General features: G+C 34.0%; 1 protein-coding gene across 2 annotated transcripts in view; it reads right to left on the bottom strand.

The window, feature by feature from the left end:
* LRRC40 (leucine rich repeat containing 40) overlaps window positions 1-20977 on the bottom strand; it is a 57761-nt gene that overhangs the window by 29004 nt on the left and 7780 nt on the right. The window contains exons 1-6 of one of the 2 annotated variants that reach the window (XM_089921061.1): window positions 19314-19726; window positions 16733-16846; window positions 8645-8826; window positions 7014-7087; window positions 5729-5858; window positions 2405-2528 (exon numbers count right to left, since the gene is read on the bottom strand). In XM_089921061.1, the coding sequence (XP_089777187.1) occupies window positions 2405-2528; window positions 5729-5858; window positions 7014-7087; window positions 8645-8826; window position 16733 (511 nt within the window). In that variant the 5' untranslated portion in view covers window positions 16734-16846; window positions 19314-19726. Of the gene's footprint in view, window positions 1-2404; window positions 2529-5728; window positions 5859-7013; window positions 7088-8644; window positions 8827-16732; window positions 16847-19313; window positions 19727-20977 lie in introns of those variants that run through there. The other variant, XM_022581122.3, reaches the window with a different exon arrangement.

Here is a 20977-nt window from a genome sequence, read left to right as displayed (position 1 = left end):
GTGAAGTAAGTCAGAAAGATAAAAACAAATACCGTACGCTAACGCATATATATGGAATCTAAAAAAAAAAAAATTGGTTCTGATGAACCTAGTTGCAGGGCAGGGATAAAGACGCAGACATAGAGAATGGACTTGAGGACACGGGGTGGGAGGGGGAAGCTGGGGTGAAGTGAGAGTAGCATCGACTTACATACACTACCAAATGTAAAATAGTTAGCTGGTGGGAAGCAGTAGCATGGCACAGGGAGATCAGCTTGGTGCTCTGCGATGACCTAGAGGGGTGGAATAGGGAGGATGGGAGGGAGGCTCAAGAGGGAGGGGATATGGGGACATATGTATGCATATGGCTGATTCACTTTGTTGTACAACAGAAACTAACACAGTATTGTGAAGCAATTATACTCCAGTAAAGATCTATTTTTAAAAAAAATAGATTGTTTATATATGTATAACTGAATCACTTTGCTGTACAGCAGAAATTAACACAACATTGTAAATCAATGATAGTTCAATAAAAAATAAATTTAAAAATATGAATAGTAAAAGTGAAAAAGAGCAATGGGGATGGAGTAAGAAGATGCAAACACTGGCTCTACAATTTACTACATAATTTCTAAGCCTAGGTTTCTGAATCTTTTTTTTTCTTTTTTTCTGAATCTTTAAAATGTAAATAATATGCATCCCTACTAACTTGTAGAACTATTGTGGCAGCAAAATAATATATTTAAAAGTATTCTGAGTTACAAAGAACCATGCAAATGTTAGATACTGTTCTTGGAATCTCATCAAGAATAGTGAAATAGTAACTAAATGTCCTACTGGTGATAGCTTAAAAGTATCATTGTCATGGCTGAAGGACAGAAAGCATCTGAGCATAATTATATAGTATATTAGAAAAACTGCTGTAAGTTCAAAGTATTTTTCTATTGACTTCAATATTTGCTCCTCTCTCTCAATATTTCTACTCAATTTGTGAAAAAAAAAATGCTTACATATGCACTCCAGATATCATATTTTATGTTTAGCTCTACTTTCTGATACCTTTATTGAAAATGGCAAAGGCAAGCAGAGTCAACTACTGGTATCACAACTAAAGGCTCCCCTGAAATGTCAATTCAATTTATGGCAGATTTAATTTATGCATTCCTGTTATAAGTTACAAATAACCATTAATCTAAAGTAAAACAGCAGTGATCATTTTGTAATGTATAAAAATATCACTATCTTAAACACCTGAAATAATATAATATTGTTAGTCAATTATACATTAATTTTTAAAAAAGTCAAACAGCACAATTGTACAAGTTCACTGCAAAATAATCTGTAATCAACTGTACGAAATCACATCTATGACTTCCTCCACAAAAGGGAGGTTTAAAAAAATGAAAAGGCTCATATATGATTAGCAAAAAAGAGTAGTAAGGTCTATAGCTGACACAGTGTGGTCATCAACTAAGAAATAATAATAGTTTGCCTTTAGACAAAAAAAAAAAAAAAATCACTATGAAGATTTTGGACTCTAAATCAAAAATTCTAACATGATTAAGTATACTTACTTAAAAGGTACTGAAATGTACCTTCAGTTTTTTTTATCCCTTAATATTAGTTCTACAATACACCAAATATAATGGTTCAATGGTAAACTTTAATGGAACCACTAAATTTTAACTTTTTTTAAAAAAAGAATTGACAATTTGGGCAAAACTAGACTATCTCTTGACATTATTACTTATGGACCTCAAGGAGGATACAGCTATAACATAACCATGTACCACAGGTGGCATCACCTAGGAAAGGGGAATGACCTCTTCGTAAATGTTGAATAAAATGAATGAAGAGATAGAATAGCTCAAAACCTTAATCAATTTCTCAGGTATACAATATTACCACAATTTATAATCTTATTTTCTTTTTCTCCTTTTGATATGCCAAAGTATTGTTCTGGCAGTAATTCTTTTTTTTATTGTTTTGTTTTATTACTTATTTATTTATGTATTTATTTAGGCTGCACCGAGTCTTAGTTGTGGCACACAGGATCTTAGTTGTGGCATGCGGACTCTTAGTTGCAGCATGCGGACTTCTTAGTTGCGGCATGTGAACTCTTAGTTGCGGCATGCATGCAGGATCTAGGTCCCCGACCAGGGATTGAACCCGGGCCCCCTGCATTGGGAGCACAGAGTCTTACCCACTGGACCATCAGGGAAGTCCCCTGGTGGTAATTCTTTACAAAGTTGCTAGACTACAATGGCCTGGAGAAAATCTGACTAGTTGTTATTGTTTGCATTTACCACCATAAAATCTATTATTTTACTTCTCTGTAACTAACTATAAAAATAAATATTTTTTTAAATGTAAGTTGCACCAACTTCAAATTTTTTTATTTTTTAAAATAGAGAAGATTTACTTTTCATTCCACTTATTTCTGCAGGCAAACTCTTCAGTTGATTACTGGAAAGATTGAGTTGCAGCAGGCTGGACAGAGATGCAAAACTAGCAGGAACAGTTGTAAGATGATTGTTCGAAAGATCCTTTAAAAAGAGAAAGACAAAGTGAATGAATGAACAATAAAAAAAGAAAGGATCCGTAAGGGGAGTTTCAGAATTTTGAGGGCATTGCAACATTAAAAAAACTATTTACAGATGATATGTTTTGTAACTCTCATTCACTGACAATTTCACAGATCATCATTCATTACCTCAATATACTCTGTGGGCCTACTATGTGCCTAATAATGTAGCAGAGAGGAATTAAAATGAATTCTGACTTCAAAAATATTTTACACAAAGGTTTCTGTTAATATTAAGTCATGCTGTACCATGTTATCATGTTTTCAAAAAAAAAATCTATTTTTTCATCCAATATTTGTTGAGTACCTATGATAAATCAGGCAAACTGTATGGTTAAACTGTAATATGAAATGAAAAACACCTTTGCAAGAAAGAAAAATTCTTGGAAGGAAAAAAAAGTAAGCTGAAAAAAAATGGCCATTTTAATTTGGGAGGAAAAAAATATTCCCTCTTGGTTCTGCTGACCTCAGCAAGTCTGCTTTAACTAAGTACAGAAGTCTACTCTACTCTCTAGTTTTCACTCATTCAAGCTTGCCTAATTAATCTCTATACCTTGATGTTGCTTTAAGTCTTTGTTTCTGTTTTGTCTTTTATGACAGAATATTTTTTTGAAACTCCCTTTAAAAGACAATGTTATGAATCAGGTATTCCTCTTACAACATTCAAATCAGATATAAGTACTACACCAGCTATCATCAAACTGTTAGGTAAGGCAAGTGGCAACAATGAATAAGAAAAAAATGACTTAAAGGAACTGTTCTCTGAAGACTATGATTTAGTCTAATGTTAAACAACTGTAACTCCAAATAAATTAAGATAGAAAAAGGAAAAATGCTAGATCAGTGTATTTTTTAAAACATACTGTTATTATAATAACATAAAATAACATATTATCATAATCTACAACATCAATATAATAATATACAACCCAAATACTCTAAGGTCTAAGAATCAACAGATTACTAATAAATAATTATTTAGTAATATCAAAAGTTACTGACACTAAATGCAATATAGCATTCTGGATTGGATCCTGGAACAAAAAAAAAGGACATTAGTGGAAAAACTGGGAAAATATAAAATTTGTAGTTTAGTTAGCAATATTGTACAAATGTTAATTTCTTAGTTTTTACAAATATCCCATAGTTAAATAAAATGTTCGCCCATTAGGGCTTCCCTGGTGGCGCAGTGGTTGAGAGTCCGCCTGCCGATGCAGGGGACACGGGTTCGTCCCCCGGTTCGGGAAGATCCCACATGCCGCGGAGCGGCTGGGCCCGTGGGCCATGGCTGCTGAGCCTGCGCGTCCGGAGCCTGTGCTCCACAATGGGAGAGGCCACAGCAGTGAGAGGCCCGCGTACCGCAAAAAAAAAAAAAAAAAAAAAAAAAAAATATGTTCACCCATTAAGGTGGGTGAAGGGTATATGGGATCTCTCTGTACTATCTTTACAACTTTTCTGTAAATCTAAAATTCTTCCAATATCAAAAGCTAAAAATAAAAAAAAGTTTCTGATAAAGAAAAGATTCACAAATTCCTAAGAAGTTTTAAAGAACCCAAAACAACAACAGAATTGCTAATAAATATTTAATTACTGCAGTTAATGACTAAATTAGATACAAAATAAGTACAGTGCATATAAATTAATCATTATTTATGCTAAGTCATTTCTTCATTATTTATTTAGTACCATTGTGATAAGCAGTTTTTATATAACTTTAAGAAATATTATTGGCTTAAATTATTATAGATCTTATACTTTTAATGTTTTAATATATTATTGCTCACATTTATGATTTATTTGATAATGAGTCCTTAAGAACACAGTTCTCAGCTGAAGCATCCTTTCATTATGCAGTGACTATCTGGGAACCCATAAAGAAAGTTTATTATATTAGGTTTCCTTTAAGCTTTCTACTAGGCTTTTGTTTTTTTTCTTTTTAAATCAATTGCTATCTTTTACCAGCAAATTTTATAAGGAAATCTGATGGCTCCTTCCTTTACCACTCATTTCACCTACCTATGCCTTTTACTTTCCAAACCTTATTTCCAATCTGATCAGATTGAAAAACAAAGAGCTACTGAAGAAATGGTTGAAGAGAGTATGTATTTTGATTTCAAACACTGGTGCAGATGGGTGAAATATCAAGAAAAAATAAGTAAAAGAAGCAATTTTTCCTTGAACAGAAAATAAACTTTAAGGCTAAAATGACTAATGAGTTTTTCAAAACATGTAATTGTGACTAGAACAAGAATGTAACATGAAATAACTATGTGGAGTAGAGATTTATATTAGAACATCTGATCGAATACAACTGAAGTCTTTCAGATAGGATACCTTACAGTGGAATCTTACTTCTTCCGTGGTAAAGTGGGGGAACAAAAAAAAGGATACACTCTGAAGTCAGATTATTTTATGTTAAATTCCTAAATTCTTTACATATTAGTTATATGACTTTGGATGAGTTACTTTTTTTTTTTTTTTTACAAGTCTTAGTTTCTTATCTGTAATGGGGATAAAACTATCTACTTTGCTATGTGTATAGCAAAGTAATATGTAATATACTATATGTATAGCAAATATAGTAATATGCTATAGGTATAGCAAAGTGCCTATTGTTTGTATTATTCTTAATATGACTAAAATAATACTTGCATTGCTTTATGGTTATCTCTATCTAAGATGTGAAATGGATAGAATAAAAATTTTTACCAAGAAATATGGCCATTTTGAAAACTAGCGTAGAATAAACAGGCCCTGAAGGCATTATCTGGACACTCAGAGGACAAAAGAGCCATAAGGGCTACAGAGGAGGAAATGAAAATCGAGATAAAAAAGGGAATTGGTATACGCTAAAAACACCTTTCCTCTATTTTGCTAAACCATAAAAGCCTCTGAATAACAAAGTCATCCTCAATGGCTCCTTTCCCAAACTCTATTCCTAAATTAAAATCTAAGGTGATTTCCTTCATAAGAAAAACATAAGAAAATCAAATTTACAATTACTAATTTAGCATTCTAATTGTAATTCACTGTTTCTGATAATCTAGTCATACAATCAGCTGCCCATGTAACCATGATTTCAATCATACATCCAATTTTTCAGCCTAATAAAAAAATCCCACCAGCCCCAAATTATATAAATATTGCAAAATCAAAACTTACTAAATCTTCTAAGTTGGAAAGTTGTTCAAATCCCCTTGGTATGCAAGTTAGTTCATTATGCTGGAGATATAGGCCCTTCAGGTTTCTTAGATTTGTAATTTCTTCAGGGAGTATTTTCAGATTGTTATGGCTATTGATTGATAAAACAAATGCTGAACAATTTGGTGACAACACAATAAATATTTATAAAGGCATTTTTGCTAATCGACTACCTGGGCTCATTAAAAAAAATGAAGTAAGGTTACTAATTTTAAGTACTTACAAACTTTACATCCTAAAAGTACACACCCATTAAAACGACAGTAATCTAAAGTAATCAAATTGAGAGTTTCAAAGAAATAAAGATTTTTAACCAAACATATAATTTGTGAACTTTTGATTGGTTCCTTTTAATCAACTTGATTTTACATATAAATGAAAACATTGGGCTATAATTTTTACACTGCATATGAGGCTTAGAATTTTGACAAAGATGTGCACATACATACACTACAATGAAGTCACATTTTACATGGGGATTAGGTTTCAACGTAGCACTCAAGACAAAAATAGCTATTTCTGTTTGAGGGCCTGGCATGTCCAGATGAATGCAATATGCAACTCCAGTCTTATTTTTCACCAAATAAGGACTGTTATTTGAGGAACTGTTCTCCCTCAAACCAGTTAACTCCAGAAAACTGCAACTTTATCATGCTGTGATCGATAGATTTATATCTATTTTATAAGCCCCAGCTTTTCAAACTATGTTTTGAACACTTAAACTTTTTCATTTTTTTCTCCTAAATTAAATCTTCCCTAATCCCTTTCCCCCTGTGTATATATAACATATAAGGCAGTTATTTTTCTTGAAAGTCTGAGTGTGTACTGAAGGGCAAACAGAGTTAGCTAGGGCCTTAGCCACCTGGCTTCCCATGTACCTATCAGTGAGAACCAGACGCATACCCATGGAATCCCAGGAGTCCTCAGAAAAGTTTAAAAACTACTAATATCGAAAACATGAAATTTTCCTCATTATAACCACTAAAAATTATTTCATAAAAATAAAAAGTATTTAAAAAAAATCAACTGGCCTTAAACTTGTAAAACCAGAAAACATGCAGGCAATTCTAAAACAAAAAATAAAATAATCTGAGAAATAAAACTTAAAATTATTATTCTGCTTAATCACTTTCTGAGATAATACAAAACATTTTTTACATGCTAGAAAAAGTGTTTGAAAAAAATTTTAAAGAATGTTAGATTTACACCCTTATACTAGCAATACTGAAATAAGTTTAAATTTTACCTGACATTAAGTTTCTGAAGATTTTCTAATTCTCTTATAGCAGAAGGAAGGGATGTCAGCTGATTATCATGTATCTAAAAGTTATTAAAAGACACAGTCAATATCTTAGTCTTATAATTAACCATGAGCTTTGCTATTGTACAATACTCTCTGATGATAGTCTCGTTATTCTAGCTCAAAAGCATAGCTGGGCTATTGGTAATTTGTTTTGAGTATAGAAAAGAAAAAGGAGTTTGGAGTTTGAAATTGACCAAACTGCTGCTAATAAATCATGAAGTGATAAGAGATCAATTTTAAAATACTACAGTTAAAAAAAAAACAAAACTTCCCCTCACTGAGTGGAACTTCAATCTCAAATGAGAGATGACAAGGTCAGAAACTAACAGCCCTCTGATGGTATGATTTATGTCAACATTTACAAAAAATAAATGAGGAGGAAGACTTCTCTCATGTTCTTACAGAATCATATTGCTTTCAAGGTACAAGGAACCTTTAAGAGAACACTTATGCCAATTCATTCATTTAACAAATGAAGAAAATAAAAACTTCTCTAGAAATCTGACTACATCCAACTTTTTCAGACATGAAATGGAAGATTTTTGATGATCCTAAGTAAAGTATATCAGAAGTCTGTAGATTATGAAATAAACTACTCATGACATGGCAACTAGGTAATCTTAAAAACATAGTCCCTGGGCTTCCCTGGTGGCGCAGTGGTTGAGAGTCCGCCTGCCGATGCTAGGGGACGCGGCTTTGTGCCGCGGAGCGGCTGGGCCTGTGGGCCATGGCCGCTGAGCCTGCGCGTCTGGAGCCTGTGCTCCGCAATGGGAGAGGCCACAGCAGTGAGAGGCCTGCGTACCACAAAAAAAAAAACAAAACATAGTCCCTGAATAAACACACAAAAATTTAAGCCCAATAATTCAAGTCAGTATTGGAGATAAGTTACCAAAAAAAACCCCCCAAATAACAAAAAAAAACAAAAACAAAACAATATTAAATACTTGCTTTAACACCTACAATAATAATGATTATAAAAATAATAGCAATAGGGCTTCCCTGGTGGCGCAGTGGTTGGGAGCCCACCTGCCAATGCAGGGGACAAGGGTTAGTGCCCCGGTCCGGGAAGATCCCACAAGCCACGGAGCAGCTGGGCCCGTGAGCCATGGCCGCTGAGCCTGCGCGTCCGGAGCCTCCGCAACGGGAGAGGCCACAACAGTGAGAGGCCCGCGTACCGCAGGAAAAAAAAATAATAATAATAATAGCAATAAAAAAAAAGACGAGCAGCAGCAACCACTTGTTAAATACCAATTCTGTCTGTATGCATTAACTCATTTAATTCAAAGAACAATTTTTAAAAACAGGTAGTAGTACCAGTCTCGGTTTATAAACGTGGAAACTGAAGCACAAAGAGGTAACCTTCTCGAGATCACACAGCTATCAAGTGGCAGAGTCAAAATTTGAAGCCTGATGTTCTGACTCTGCACTCAACCATTATGCTATGCCGAACACAGTAATTTGTTATTCTTCCTTGCACTCTACCGACTGAACATGGGTCTTCTATTTCTCAAAGCCTAAATTTAGCTTTAGAGTCTCTTCAGACGAAGATCCATATTTATAATCAGTCAACTTACATCAAGAACAGTCAGTGCAGGAAGGAGTCGGAGGTCATCAGTAAGTGACTGAAGTTTATTGTTTGATATGATTAGTTTGGTCAAATCTGTCTGTTCCCACCATCGCTCAGTAGCACTGAATGAAAGATTCTGATTAGCTTCTTCAGGGATATCCACATTTATTCTCCAAACACACTGAGGCACTATTTCCACCACCACCACACCAAAAAAAAAAAAAGAAGGGAAAGAGGTGAGATACTAAGTACACATGTTTATAACAGCTATTCTGCTTATCTACTGAAAAGAAGTTTCTGAAACACTAAAAAAACACTTTCAAATAAATCAAACAAATAGCAATGAATTCCAACTACATTACAATGGAAGTTGATTTTAATCCAAAACAGAATATTGGATATGTATTTTTCATATTAGATCTCACTCTTATCTTCATTCAACTATATTTACTATATACATTCCCTACACAGCACATAGTGGTTAGAGATACAAGACAAATAAAGAATGGACTCTACCATTATGCTACTATAACAGAGAATGTATGGAAATCAACATTTAAACTAACTCATTTATATCTCATAGCAACTCCGTGAGGTAGGTGTTATTTTCACTTTACAGATGAGAAAAATGGGGCACAGAGAATGTATCATTTACTCAGGGTTATATAGCTAAATGGGATTTAAACCCTGGAAAAACTAAATTGTCTTGCTTCTCAGTGAATATTTGTAAGGTATATCTGACTATGGTAGCTGCTCTCTATCTGACGTACAATTTTATTTCTTATCCCATCACACAACATTGTATTACTTCTGTTGCAGCATATACAGCAATTCCTTTGACACTGCAAATAAGACTGTTCAAGTTAAACAGAAAGAGTCCAGGTTTATCACTATAACACTTGAAGCTCTAGAAAATATTAACTTGCTCTAGTGCTATAGCAGAACTATTTTAAATAGTCCTTCATTCCTTGATACCAGTAGGATGATATATGGGTATGATCTAGAACTTTAGCTAATATTAATCAAGGCAACCATTGGTTATGCCTTACAGTTACTGACTATCAAGGCAACCATTGGTTATGCCTTAATCAAGGCAACCATTGGTTATGCCTTACAGTTACTGACTATCATTTTAAAATGACATTAAATGGAAAGGTGTGGTCAAAGTTTCAAGTTCAGGACACAATCAGATCAAGCAATCCAATACAATGGTTTTACAGAAGCAAAGCAAAGTTCCTGAAATCCATTCACTCAAAAAAAATGAGGTACCTATATTTGTATTAGAATAAATTATAAGATCCCTTTCCTACCCTTCTCTCTGCCTAAGCAATCTGCATTTCTCTACTCTTCTATCAATGAATCCCCAGCAAATGGGAATAAAACAGAATGAAAATCCACCCATGTTTATGGACAGAGGTTTATTTTTAAAGCAAAGCAAAGAAACAAAAGCCACTCTTTCCAACTCTTTGAGCACAAACGCAGCATAAAATGTATCTTCACTGTTGTTATTATTATTTTGGTGGGTAGATATGGATGACTGAGTGGGAATGAGAAACACACATCAGCCCAACACTAGCATGTGAAGTTACTGAAACCAAATGAATCAATAGAAATGGGTACATTTATGTATTTGACTAAAAATCAATGTTACCCTTAAGTAAAAATAAGTTACAAATGTGCCATACCAGTTTGGGTCACCAACAAAAAGCTCCAGTATAAGAATGAAAAAAAAACAAACAAACAAGGCAAGACAAAACAATACAAAACATTAAAAAAAAATGTATGGAAGAAGCTATGTGATATGCACAAGTCTACTCCTAAAGAAAATATGTAGAGCATTGTGCATATATTTTTCTCTTAACACCTACACGTACAAAGGTACATTAAGACGATTATACTTAAAAGGCAATGTAATGGAAAATATCTTTTTTTGTAAGGAGGAAGGTGGAGAACACAATAAATTTGTATACAACACAACAAAAATATCTGTTACCCATGAACTACACTAAATGAATGTTACAATTTTATCATTATTACTTCAGATATTTTGGTTAACCAAATTTGTCTTTGTAGGAACTATCACGGGATGGATAATTGTTGATACTATACTGCTATTAAATATGTATCAATTTGCTTTTCCATAAACATTGACTTACTGCTCATTCTTTTCCCCATTGTTTGTGAAATATCTCAATTTCTTCAAGAGTTTATAGCGCCAAGATTCATGTCACTTTTCTTCCCTCCCCACAAATATGAAGAACCACTGAAAGGTATATTGTCCTAATTATTGAGGAATTCAGTGGAGCCATCCTAAAAGTAGCTTACCAATTCGCAAAACAGAAACTACCAGGTAAAAAATAAATGTCAATAGGCATATAAATGTGAAAAAAATTTACTATGGAGTTAGATTTGCTTTATGTAATTTTTAAAGTTATATAATATGTCAAATATATACATAAATTAAAAAATAGTATAATGAAATAATGCTCCACGTACCCACCGCCCACATTTAACAGTTATCAACTCATGGCCAATCTTGCTCATATATAATCCCATCTCACAGTGATCTAAACTACAATCTTAGGAAGATAGAAAAGAACAAAGTAAACCCAAAGTAAACAAAAAAAGAGTAGAAATCAATGACATCGAAAACAAATATGGTAATAGATAAAAAGCAATAAAACCAATACCCAGTTCTTTGAAAGTGGGAATATCACTACCAATCTTACAGATGTTAAGAGGATAAGGGAAGGGGCTTCCCTGGTGGCACAGTGGTGAAGAATCCACCTGCCAGTACAGGGTACATGGGTTTGAGCCCTGGTCTGGGAAGATCCCACATGCCACGGAGCAACTAAGCCTGTGCACAACTACTGAGCCTGCGCTCTAGAGCCCGTGAGCTACAACACTGAGCCCGTGAGCCACAACTAATGAGCCTGTGTTCCACAACTACTGAAGCCCGTGCCTAGAATCCATGCTCCGCAACAAGAGAAGCCACCACAGTGAGAAGCCCGCGCACAATGAAGAGTATCCCCCCCCACCCCGCTCACTGCAACTAGAGAAAGCCCGCGTGAAGCAACGAAGACCCTAAAAATAAATAAATAAATTTATTTTTTATAAAAAGGATAAGGGAATATGATGAACAACTTTATATCCATACATTCAACAACTTAGAGGATATGGACAAATTCCCTCAAAGGGGGAAAAAAAAAGCACAACAGCAATAGGAAATCTGAGTAGCCTTTTGAAAGGGTCCCTGGACCCAATTCCAGTGTGCATATTGTTCCCCACACAATCAATTCTCAGACACCCTTCTGGTGTCTCAACTCTGACACTACTAGGGGACATAGAATCAGATTCCACAAGTAAAGGGCTCAGTCCCACAAAACTGCTTTCCACTTCAGAGGCCAGTCACAAGCCCAGCTTATTACCAGTACTTCTCATCAACTGGCTATAAATCAGAGGTTCCCACGACTCCCTCCTTGGGTTCAGTTAATTTGCTAGAATGGCCCACAGAACTCAGGAAAACCCATTTACTCACTAGTGACAGATTTATTACGAACAATATTAAAGGATACAAACCAACAACCAGATGAAGAGATACATAGGGCAAGGTCTGAAAAAGGGAGCTTCCATCCTTGTAGAGCTCATGGTCCGGCACAATGGCACATGGAAGCATACTGGTTCCCTTATGTGGAAGCTCTCAGAACCCTCTCCTTTTTTTGGTTTTTACAGAGGCTTCATTACCTAGGCATGATTGATTAACTCATTTGCCATTGGTGATTGATTCAACCTCTATCCCCTCTCTCCTCCCCAGAATCAGGGTTTCCGATTCTGATTCTATCTGTGGTTAGTTCTCCTGGCAACCAGCCTCCATCCTTAGGTGTTTTGCAAAAGTCACTTTCACTAACATAAACTCACTTGTGGTACTAAAGTCTTGTTAACAAGACACCATTTAAATTTTATGGCTCTGAAGCAGTTTTTTGGGGGTTTTGTTTTTCGGGAACTGAGGACAAGAAACCAAATATTATAACAAAGGATGCTCCCATTGCTCTTATTATTCAGGAAATTCCAAGGGTTTTGGGAGCTGTGGGCCAGGAACTATGGATGAAGACCAAATATCTCTGAGAAATATATTTTGGTCATCTGAATGACCAAATATATATATTTCTTATAAATCACAATAATGCACATCATATCTATCAAAGAAATTAAACTTGCTATTTAAAACATTCCCACAAAGAAAACTCCAGGCCCAGATGGCTTCACTGGTGAATTCTACAGACATTTACAGTAGAAATGATACTGATTCTACAGACTGTTTCAGAAAATAGAGGAAAGAAAAATTCCCAGCTCATTTTACAAAGCCAGCACTACTCTGATACCAAAATCAAAGACATTGAAAGGGGGGGGGAAGCCAAAACCCAAAAACCAAATCTAAACACCATGACCAAGTGATTTATATAAGGAATGCAAGGCTGCTTTAACATTTGAAAATGAATCAATGCAGTTGACCATATTAATAGAAAAAGAGTAACACAATATGACTGTCAAGGAATGAAAAAAAAAAAAAGCATCTGACAAAATTCAACGATCATTCAAGATAAAAACTCTCAAAAAACTAGGTATGAAAGGGAACTCCTTCAACCTGATAAAGGGTATCTTTGAAAAATCTACAGCTAACAATATACTTAATGGTGAAAACTCAGTGCTTACTCTCTAAAACTGGGTACAAAGTGAGGATGCCCATTCTTACTGTGTCAATATTTTACTAGCAGTTCTGACTAATGCAACAAGGCAAGAAAAATAAATAAAAGCCATTCAGATTGAAAAGGAAGAAGTAAAACTGTCTCTATTAGCAGACATGAACATCTATATAGAAAATCCTAAGAAAGCTACAAAAAAAATTATATGTAATGAGTTTAGAAAGGTCACAGACTTCAAGCTTAATATACAAAAATCAATTGTGTTTCTACATATTAGCAATCATTAACTGAAAACATTCTTAAATGCTTAAAGATTTACAAGACATAACATCTAAAACCATGAAATACTCAGTGTTAAATTTAACAAATATATGCAAAACCTATGGTATGAAAATACAAAATATATGAAAGACCTGTGGTTTTTGCTGTGAAAACTTAAAGAAGGTCTAGATAAGTAGAGAAATATACCACGTTACAGCTTGAAGACTCAATATTTTTAAGATGTCACTTCTCAAAGTGACTTATAGATTCAGTACAATCCTAATCAAAATCCCAGAAGGCCCTTCTGTAGAAACTAACAAGCTAATTCTAAAATGTATACTGAAATGCAAAAGAACTAAAATAAACAATTTTAAAACAGAAGAAAGCAATAGGACTTAACCGTACTTGATTTTAATTTTTACCATAAAGCTTATCAAGACAGTGTGGTATTAGTATAAGGACAGACATATAGACCAACAGGAAAAAAAAAAAAAAATGAGTTCAGAAAAAATTCCAGGCAATAAAATAATGTCAATTAATATTCAACAAAGTTGCCAAAATAATTTAATAAGAAATGAATAGTCTTTTAAACAAATGTTCATATAGATAAAAAATGAACCTCAACCTTCACCTTGTGACACACTCTAAAATTAATGCCAAGTAGAGCACAGACTTAAATGTAAAATATAAAACTATAAAAATTCTATAAGAAAGCAGAGGAGAAAATCTTCACAGCCTTGGGATGGATAAAATTTCTCAGTATAGAAAAAGTACAATCATAAAAGAAAAAAATTGATAAATTGGACTTCATCAAAATTAAAAACTCTTATGTTTTTCTAAAGAAATTGTTCAGAAAATTAGGCAAGCCACAGACTGGGAGAATATATTAGATAGATACCAATACAGATATACAATATATCTGAGGACTTGCATCCCCAGAATATAATAAGTCTTATAACTCAGTAATACAAACAGCCCAATTAATAATAGACAAAAAATCTGAACACTTGGCAAAAGATATACAAAAGCTAATGAGCAGTTGAAAAGATACTCAACATCATTAATCATCAAGGAAATGTAAATAAAACCATAAGGAGATACTGTAACACAACCACAAGAATGATTAATGTTAAAAATAATGACAATACAAAGTGTTGGTAATGATGTGTGGCAACTGAATCTCTCATGTTACTAGGGACAAACAGTTTGGTGAATTCTTATAAAGTTAAATATGCACTTATTATTATATGTCCAGCGATTCCACTCTCAGGTATTTAACTCAACAGAAATGATAACATATGTCTACACAAAGACTGTACTTGAAAACTCATAAGCAGTTTTATTCATAATAGCCAAAAGCTAAACACAACTCAACAGGTAAATGGATAAACAAACTGAAATACATACATACAATGGACTATTACTGTTCAACAATAAAAAGGAACTACTTCTGTAAACAATATGGATGACCCTCAAAAGACATTATACTACTAAGCAAAAGAAGCCTAACACGGAAAAAATTGCAAATGTATAACTCTATTTGAATTAAATTCTAGAAGAGGCTAATCTATATTGACAAAAAGCAGACCACTGGTTCCATGGAGCTAGCAGTGGGGGTAGACTCACAGCAAAGGGAACTTCTCAAGTACTGGAAATGTGCTTTATCTTGATTTTGGTAGAGGTTACACAACTGTATATATTTGTCAAAACTCATTAAACTATACACTTAAAATGAATGTACATACTGTTTGCAAGTTATACCCCAATAAAGATAACTAAAGATAAAGAGTGAAAAATTTTAAAATATAGATGTAATATATCAAGACAATCTTATGAATACATATGTACACATATGTATATATGTGAATGAATAAAAAAATAAAGTGTGTATATGTGTATATATATGTATACATACATACATATATATATACACACATATATATGTTTCTCACAGGGTAGATAATACCCTTAAGCAGCACTACCCAACAGAACTTTCTGCAATGATGGAAATATCCTGTATCTGCCCTATTTCATGTGGTAGCCACTAGCTGCCTATGGCCAATGAGCACTTATAATGTGGCTAAAGTGACTGAAGAATTTGATTTTTAATTTTATTTAATTTTGGTTAATTAAAATTTAAATAGCCATATGTGACTAGAGACTTCCACAAGGGATGGCATGACCCTTAACAAACACTGAAAAAAGATTTCTTTACATGTTTTTTTGGGCAATTCATTCTTTCTTCCATTGACAACAGCTAATTACAGAAATAGGGAGTCACAAATGGGGTGACAGCAGAGAACTGTCTAATTTGAGGAAGATACAAGTGGGTAGGTGAAGAAACAGAAGAAATAAAAAACACGTCTAAAATGGTGTTTACATGGATGAATAAAAGAATGTGTAGCCAGTAAACTATAGGAGCAATAAATCATGAGATTAAAAAAATTTTTTGACTCCTTTGGACAGTTTCATAAATATAATGATCATGCACAGTATACAATAATAACTGTTTACTTAAGGCAGAAAATCATACCCATTAAAGTCTAGATCTAGTCTAGGTTGATTACCATCTTCTAAAAGATTGTAAATATATTCAACTATGATACATAGTATAGCATCATGGACATACCAATGACCAAAGAGTCAGGGACCTAAGGCTCTGGTTTAAACTGTATAATTAATCAAACTGGCCAGTAACCTAGTATCTCTGGTCCCCAGTTTCCTCACTGATTAAATGAGAGGGCCCTACTGTCACTTAAATGCTAGAATCCAGTAACAGCAGTACAAAAAGGCTTTTGCTAGATGCAGGGTAATATTCTGATAATAGTTTATCTTACAAATGCCATTTACTAAACTGTCTACCCAATAATGAACACTTTAAAAGAATAAACCAATAGATCAAGTCACTCTGTAAAGGATCCGGGAAAGCTCATTGATAAACATTCCAATTTTCTCCACAGTAGTTTATGTATGGCCACCAATGGCCTCATTACATTAAACAAAGAATTCCAAATTGATAAACCATAATATTATAGTGTCACTTTGAGACTATCTTTAAAGTTTCACACACACACACACACACAAACACACACCCCAATGTAAAATTAAAAAGTTATATGGAAGGCATTAACTCAGTTGCAGCTTTAGGTTGATTCAAAGGAATATATCTTTGTGGTTTAGAACACCTGAACCATTGTTATTTTAGAATGCATGAAGAGAACACTTCTTTCCTGAAGTCCAGGATACTGTAAGGAAAAAGTGAAACAATGTTAAACATATAAAAAGGAAACATGTTTACTAATCACTTTAAGAGAAAAACATGCTTGAATTTATTACATTAACCTGAGGGTACATTCAGTTTTATAGTGAAGGCAAGCCTCACTGAAACTATAATTCCATTCTTCCCAGCCTGTATTTTTTCTCTTCTACTCAAGAAAACATATTAAAATGCAAGTGAGTGAACATGATATTAATATAAGGGTAAGTTTAAATTTGCACTAATTTATTAAATAAACTTTGGCATTGGCGATGACTTGGGATACACATCCCAACAGGTTAGAATACTAACATTTAGAAATATATCAACAGATCAAGAAATAGGAATGGGATTTTCAATTAACTATCAAGGTCCTTGTTTTATAATCTAAACAAGTAGACTTCCCTGGATTTCAGTATACTAAAAATTAAATGTTCACCTCAGATTTTGCCATTACATATGGATTAAGGCACTTGCCTCGTGTTTCCATTTCTAAGAACTGTTTAAGAATTAGCTTGTTTTGATGATCTACTCATCTGGAAGTGTAGTTTCTTTCTGGAATTATTTGTTATAAAATCTGGATACTTTGGTTAATTCTCATTAGCTTTTTAGAATATAACAGTAAATTCCATTAAGACAATCAGAAGTCAAAATACATAGTTAAGCTAAATAGTAAAGCAGAACATGGTTAATACAGATTTAAGGATGGTTATTTAAAATCTTAGTAAACATATGGTTTGTGTTACACTTTTTATTGTGTCACAACAAACTGTACAAACTGAACATGGAAAATTTTCATTACCCTAAAACAGACAACATGACATCTTGTGGCCTAGAAGCCCCAGACCTATTTACTTAATTCCACAAACAGAAACTAACCAAACTGCTCTCTTCAAGATAAGGAATGATAGCCTTACACCCATATTTCTCTTTCAAATAATATGTTTTCCAAACTAATTTAATTGGCTTATTTAATAAATTATCCACTTACTAATGTTCTTGTCAGTTCAATAGTGTGGTTTCCTTTAGAATTTACAGCATTCTTTTGTTCCAAACACTGGCCCCTCTTACTTTCACTGAGTTTTTGATTAAGTCACTCAAAAACATTCCTACACTTCTGTTCTGCCATGGTCATGCAAGCACAAGGCAACAATCAATATCTCCTTTACAATTCTACTTTCATTTTATCTGGTCCAATGAAAAAGAGCTGCAATATCTGTATTGAACAAAAGATAATATATTCCCACACTGCTGCTCATAAAAAGAGCTGTCACTTAAAATTTCCAGAATATTTCTAATGTTCTTCTTTGAAGATGGTTATTATTAGTTATTTTGTTTGGGTATACCTTTCTAAGTAACTTATAGAACTGACACTCAGAATGATGACTCTAAAACTGCCAACAATATTTGGATATTTAAATTAATCACAATATTCATAAGACAGACTATTATCTGATCATTTTAATGACTCTATTTTTCAAGTGTTCCTGAAAAATGTACAAATAGAAGTAAAAAAAGCAGAACTCAGTACAATTCCAAATTTGTTAAAAATAAAAAAAAGAAAGTAAAATAATATATTCACACACACACAAAAAAAAATTATAAAAGAAAAACCTCCAAAATATCAACAGTGATAACTGTAGATGGTTATTTTCATTTTTTATGCTGTATATAGATTCTACTTTTTCTATAGTAGACATATTGGTTATATAAAGAGGAAAATAATAAATAGTATTTTTACAAAAGAACTAGGACCTAGTTCTTTCACAAAGGAACTAGAAAAGAAAGCGTATCTAAAAACCCTCAAGAGTACACAGATTTCAGTTACAGGTAAATATTTATCTGCACTGTACGGATACCAGTTAACAACCCCATCTAGTTAGTAAAATGCCTCACAGCTCTTACAAGTGACCTCATTAAGAAGAATCCATTTCAGGAGGCCACCAGTAAAATGCCTCACAGCTCTTACAAGTGACCTCATTAAGAAGAATCCATTTCAGGAGGCCACCACTTAAGAATAACAATCAATAGAATTTTTTGGCAGGGGGATAACTTGGAAGACTGGGATTGACATATACACACTACTATATATAAAATAGATAACTAAATAATAAGGACCTACTGCATAGCACAGGGAACTCTACTCAATACTCTGTAATAGCCTATATGGGATAAGAATCTAAAAAAGAGTCGATATATGTATATGTATAACAGATTCACTTTGCTGTACACCTGAAACTAACACAACATTGTAAATAAACTATACTCCAATAAAAATTTTAAAAATTAAACCATAATAAAACAAGAAAAAAGTAACAAAATGGAAAGAATGAAAATAAAATAATATAGATTTAAACTCAAATGTATCAATAATTATATTAAATGTAAACAGATTAAATGCTGTGATTGAAGGAAAACAGATTATAGCAACCATGCTACAGGAAGGGCTGAATTACCTTTCCATTCTTAAAACAGAAAATGATATGGAGGCTCTTGGTGCTGCAGCCAGGAGTCAGTGCTGTGCCTCTGAGGTAGGAGAGCCAACTTCAGGACACTGGTCCACAAGAGACCTCCCAGCTCCAAATCAAACGGCGAAAATCTCCCAGAGATTTCCATTCAACACCAGCACCCAGCTTCACTCAACGACCAACAAGCTACAGTACTGGACACCCTATGCCAAACAACTAGCAAGGCAGGAACACAGCCCCATCCATTAGCAGAGAGGTTGCCTAAAATCATAATAAGTCCACAGACACCCCAAAACACACCACCAGACGTGGACCTGCCCACCAGAAAGACAAGATCCAGCCTCATCCACCAGAACACAGGCACTAGTCCCCTCCACCAGGAAGCCTACACAACCCACTGAACCAACTTTAGCTACTGGGGACAGACACCAAAAACAATGGGAACTACGAACCTGCAGCCTGCAAAAAGGAGACCCCAAACACAGTAAGATAAGCAAAATGAGAAGACAGAAAAACACACAGCAGATGAAGGAACAAGATAAAAACTCACCAGGCCTAACAAATGAAGAGGAAATAGGCAGTCTACCTGAAAAAGAATTCAGAATAATGATAGTAAAGATGATCCAAAATCTTGGAAATAGAATAGACAAAATGCAAGAAACATTTAACAAGGACCTAGAAGAACTAAAGATGAAACAAGCAACAATGAACAACACAATAACTGAAATTAAAAATACTCTAGATGGGATCAATAGCAGAATAGCTGAGGCAGAAGAACGGATAAGTGACCTGCAAGATAAAATAATGGAAATAACTACTGCAGAGCAGAATAAAGAAAAAAGAATGACAAGAACTGAGGACAGTCTCAGAGACCTCTGGGACAACATTAAATGCACCAACATTCGAATTATAGGGGTTCCAGAAGAAGAAGAGAAAAAGAAAGGGACTGAAAAAATATTTGAAGAGATTATAGTTGAAAACTTCCCTAATTTGGGAAAGGAAATAGTTAATCAAGTCCAGGAAGCACAGAGAGTCCCATACAGGATAAATCCAAGGAGAAATACACCAAGACATATATAAATCAAACTGTCAAAAATTAAATACAAAGAAAACATATTAAAAGCAGCAAGTGAAAAACAACAAATAACACACAAGGGAATCCCCATAAGGTTAACAGTTGATCTTTCAGCAGAAACTCTGCAAGCCAGAAGGGACTGGCAGGAAATATTTAAAGTGATGAAGCAGAAAAACCTGCAACCAAGATTACTCTACCCAGCAAGGATCTCATTCAGATTTGAGGGAGAAATTAAAACCTTTACAGACAAGCAAAAGCTGAGAGTTCAGCACCACCAAACCAGCTTTACAACAAATGCTAAAGGAACTTCTCTAGGAAAGAAACACAAGAGAAGGAAAAGACGTACAATAACGAACCCAAAACAATTAAGAAAATGGGAATAGGAACATACATATCGATAATTACCTTAAATGTAAATGGACTAAATGCTCCCACCAAAAGACACAGATTGGCTGAATGAATACAAAAACAAGACCCATATATATGCTGTCTACAAGAGACCCACTTCAGACCTAGGGACACATACAGACTGAAAGTAAGGAGATGGAAAAAGATATTCCATGCAAATGGAAACCAA

This window comes from Delphinapterus leucas, chromosome 1 (assembly GCF_059928025.1).
Source record: "Delphinapterus leucas isolate spDelLeu-1000000601 "Yukka" chromosome 1, BTC_Dleu_Yukka2, whole genome shotgun sequence".
Lineage (NCBI taxonomy): Eukaryota > Metazoa > Chordata > Mammalia > Artiodactyla > Monodontidae > Delphinapterus > Delphinapterus leucas.
This window is presented reverse-complemented; position numbering and strand designations above follow the sequence as displayed.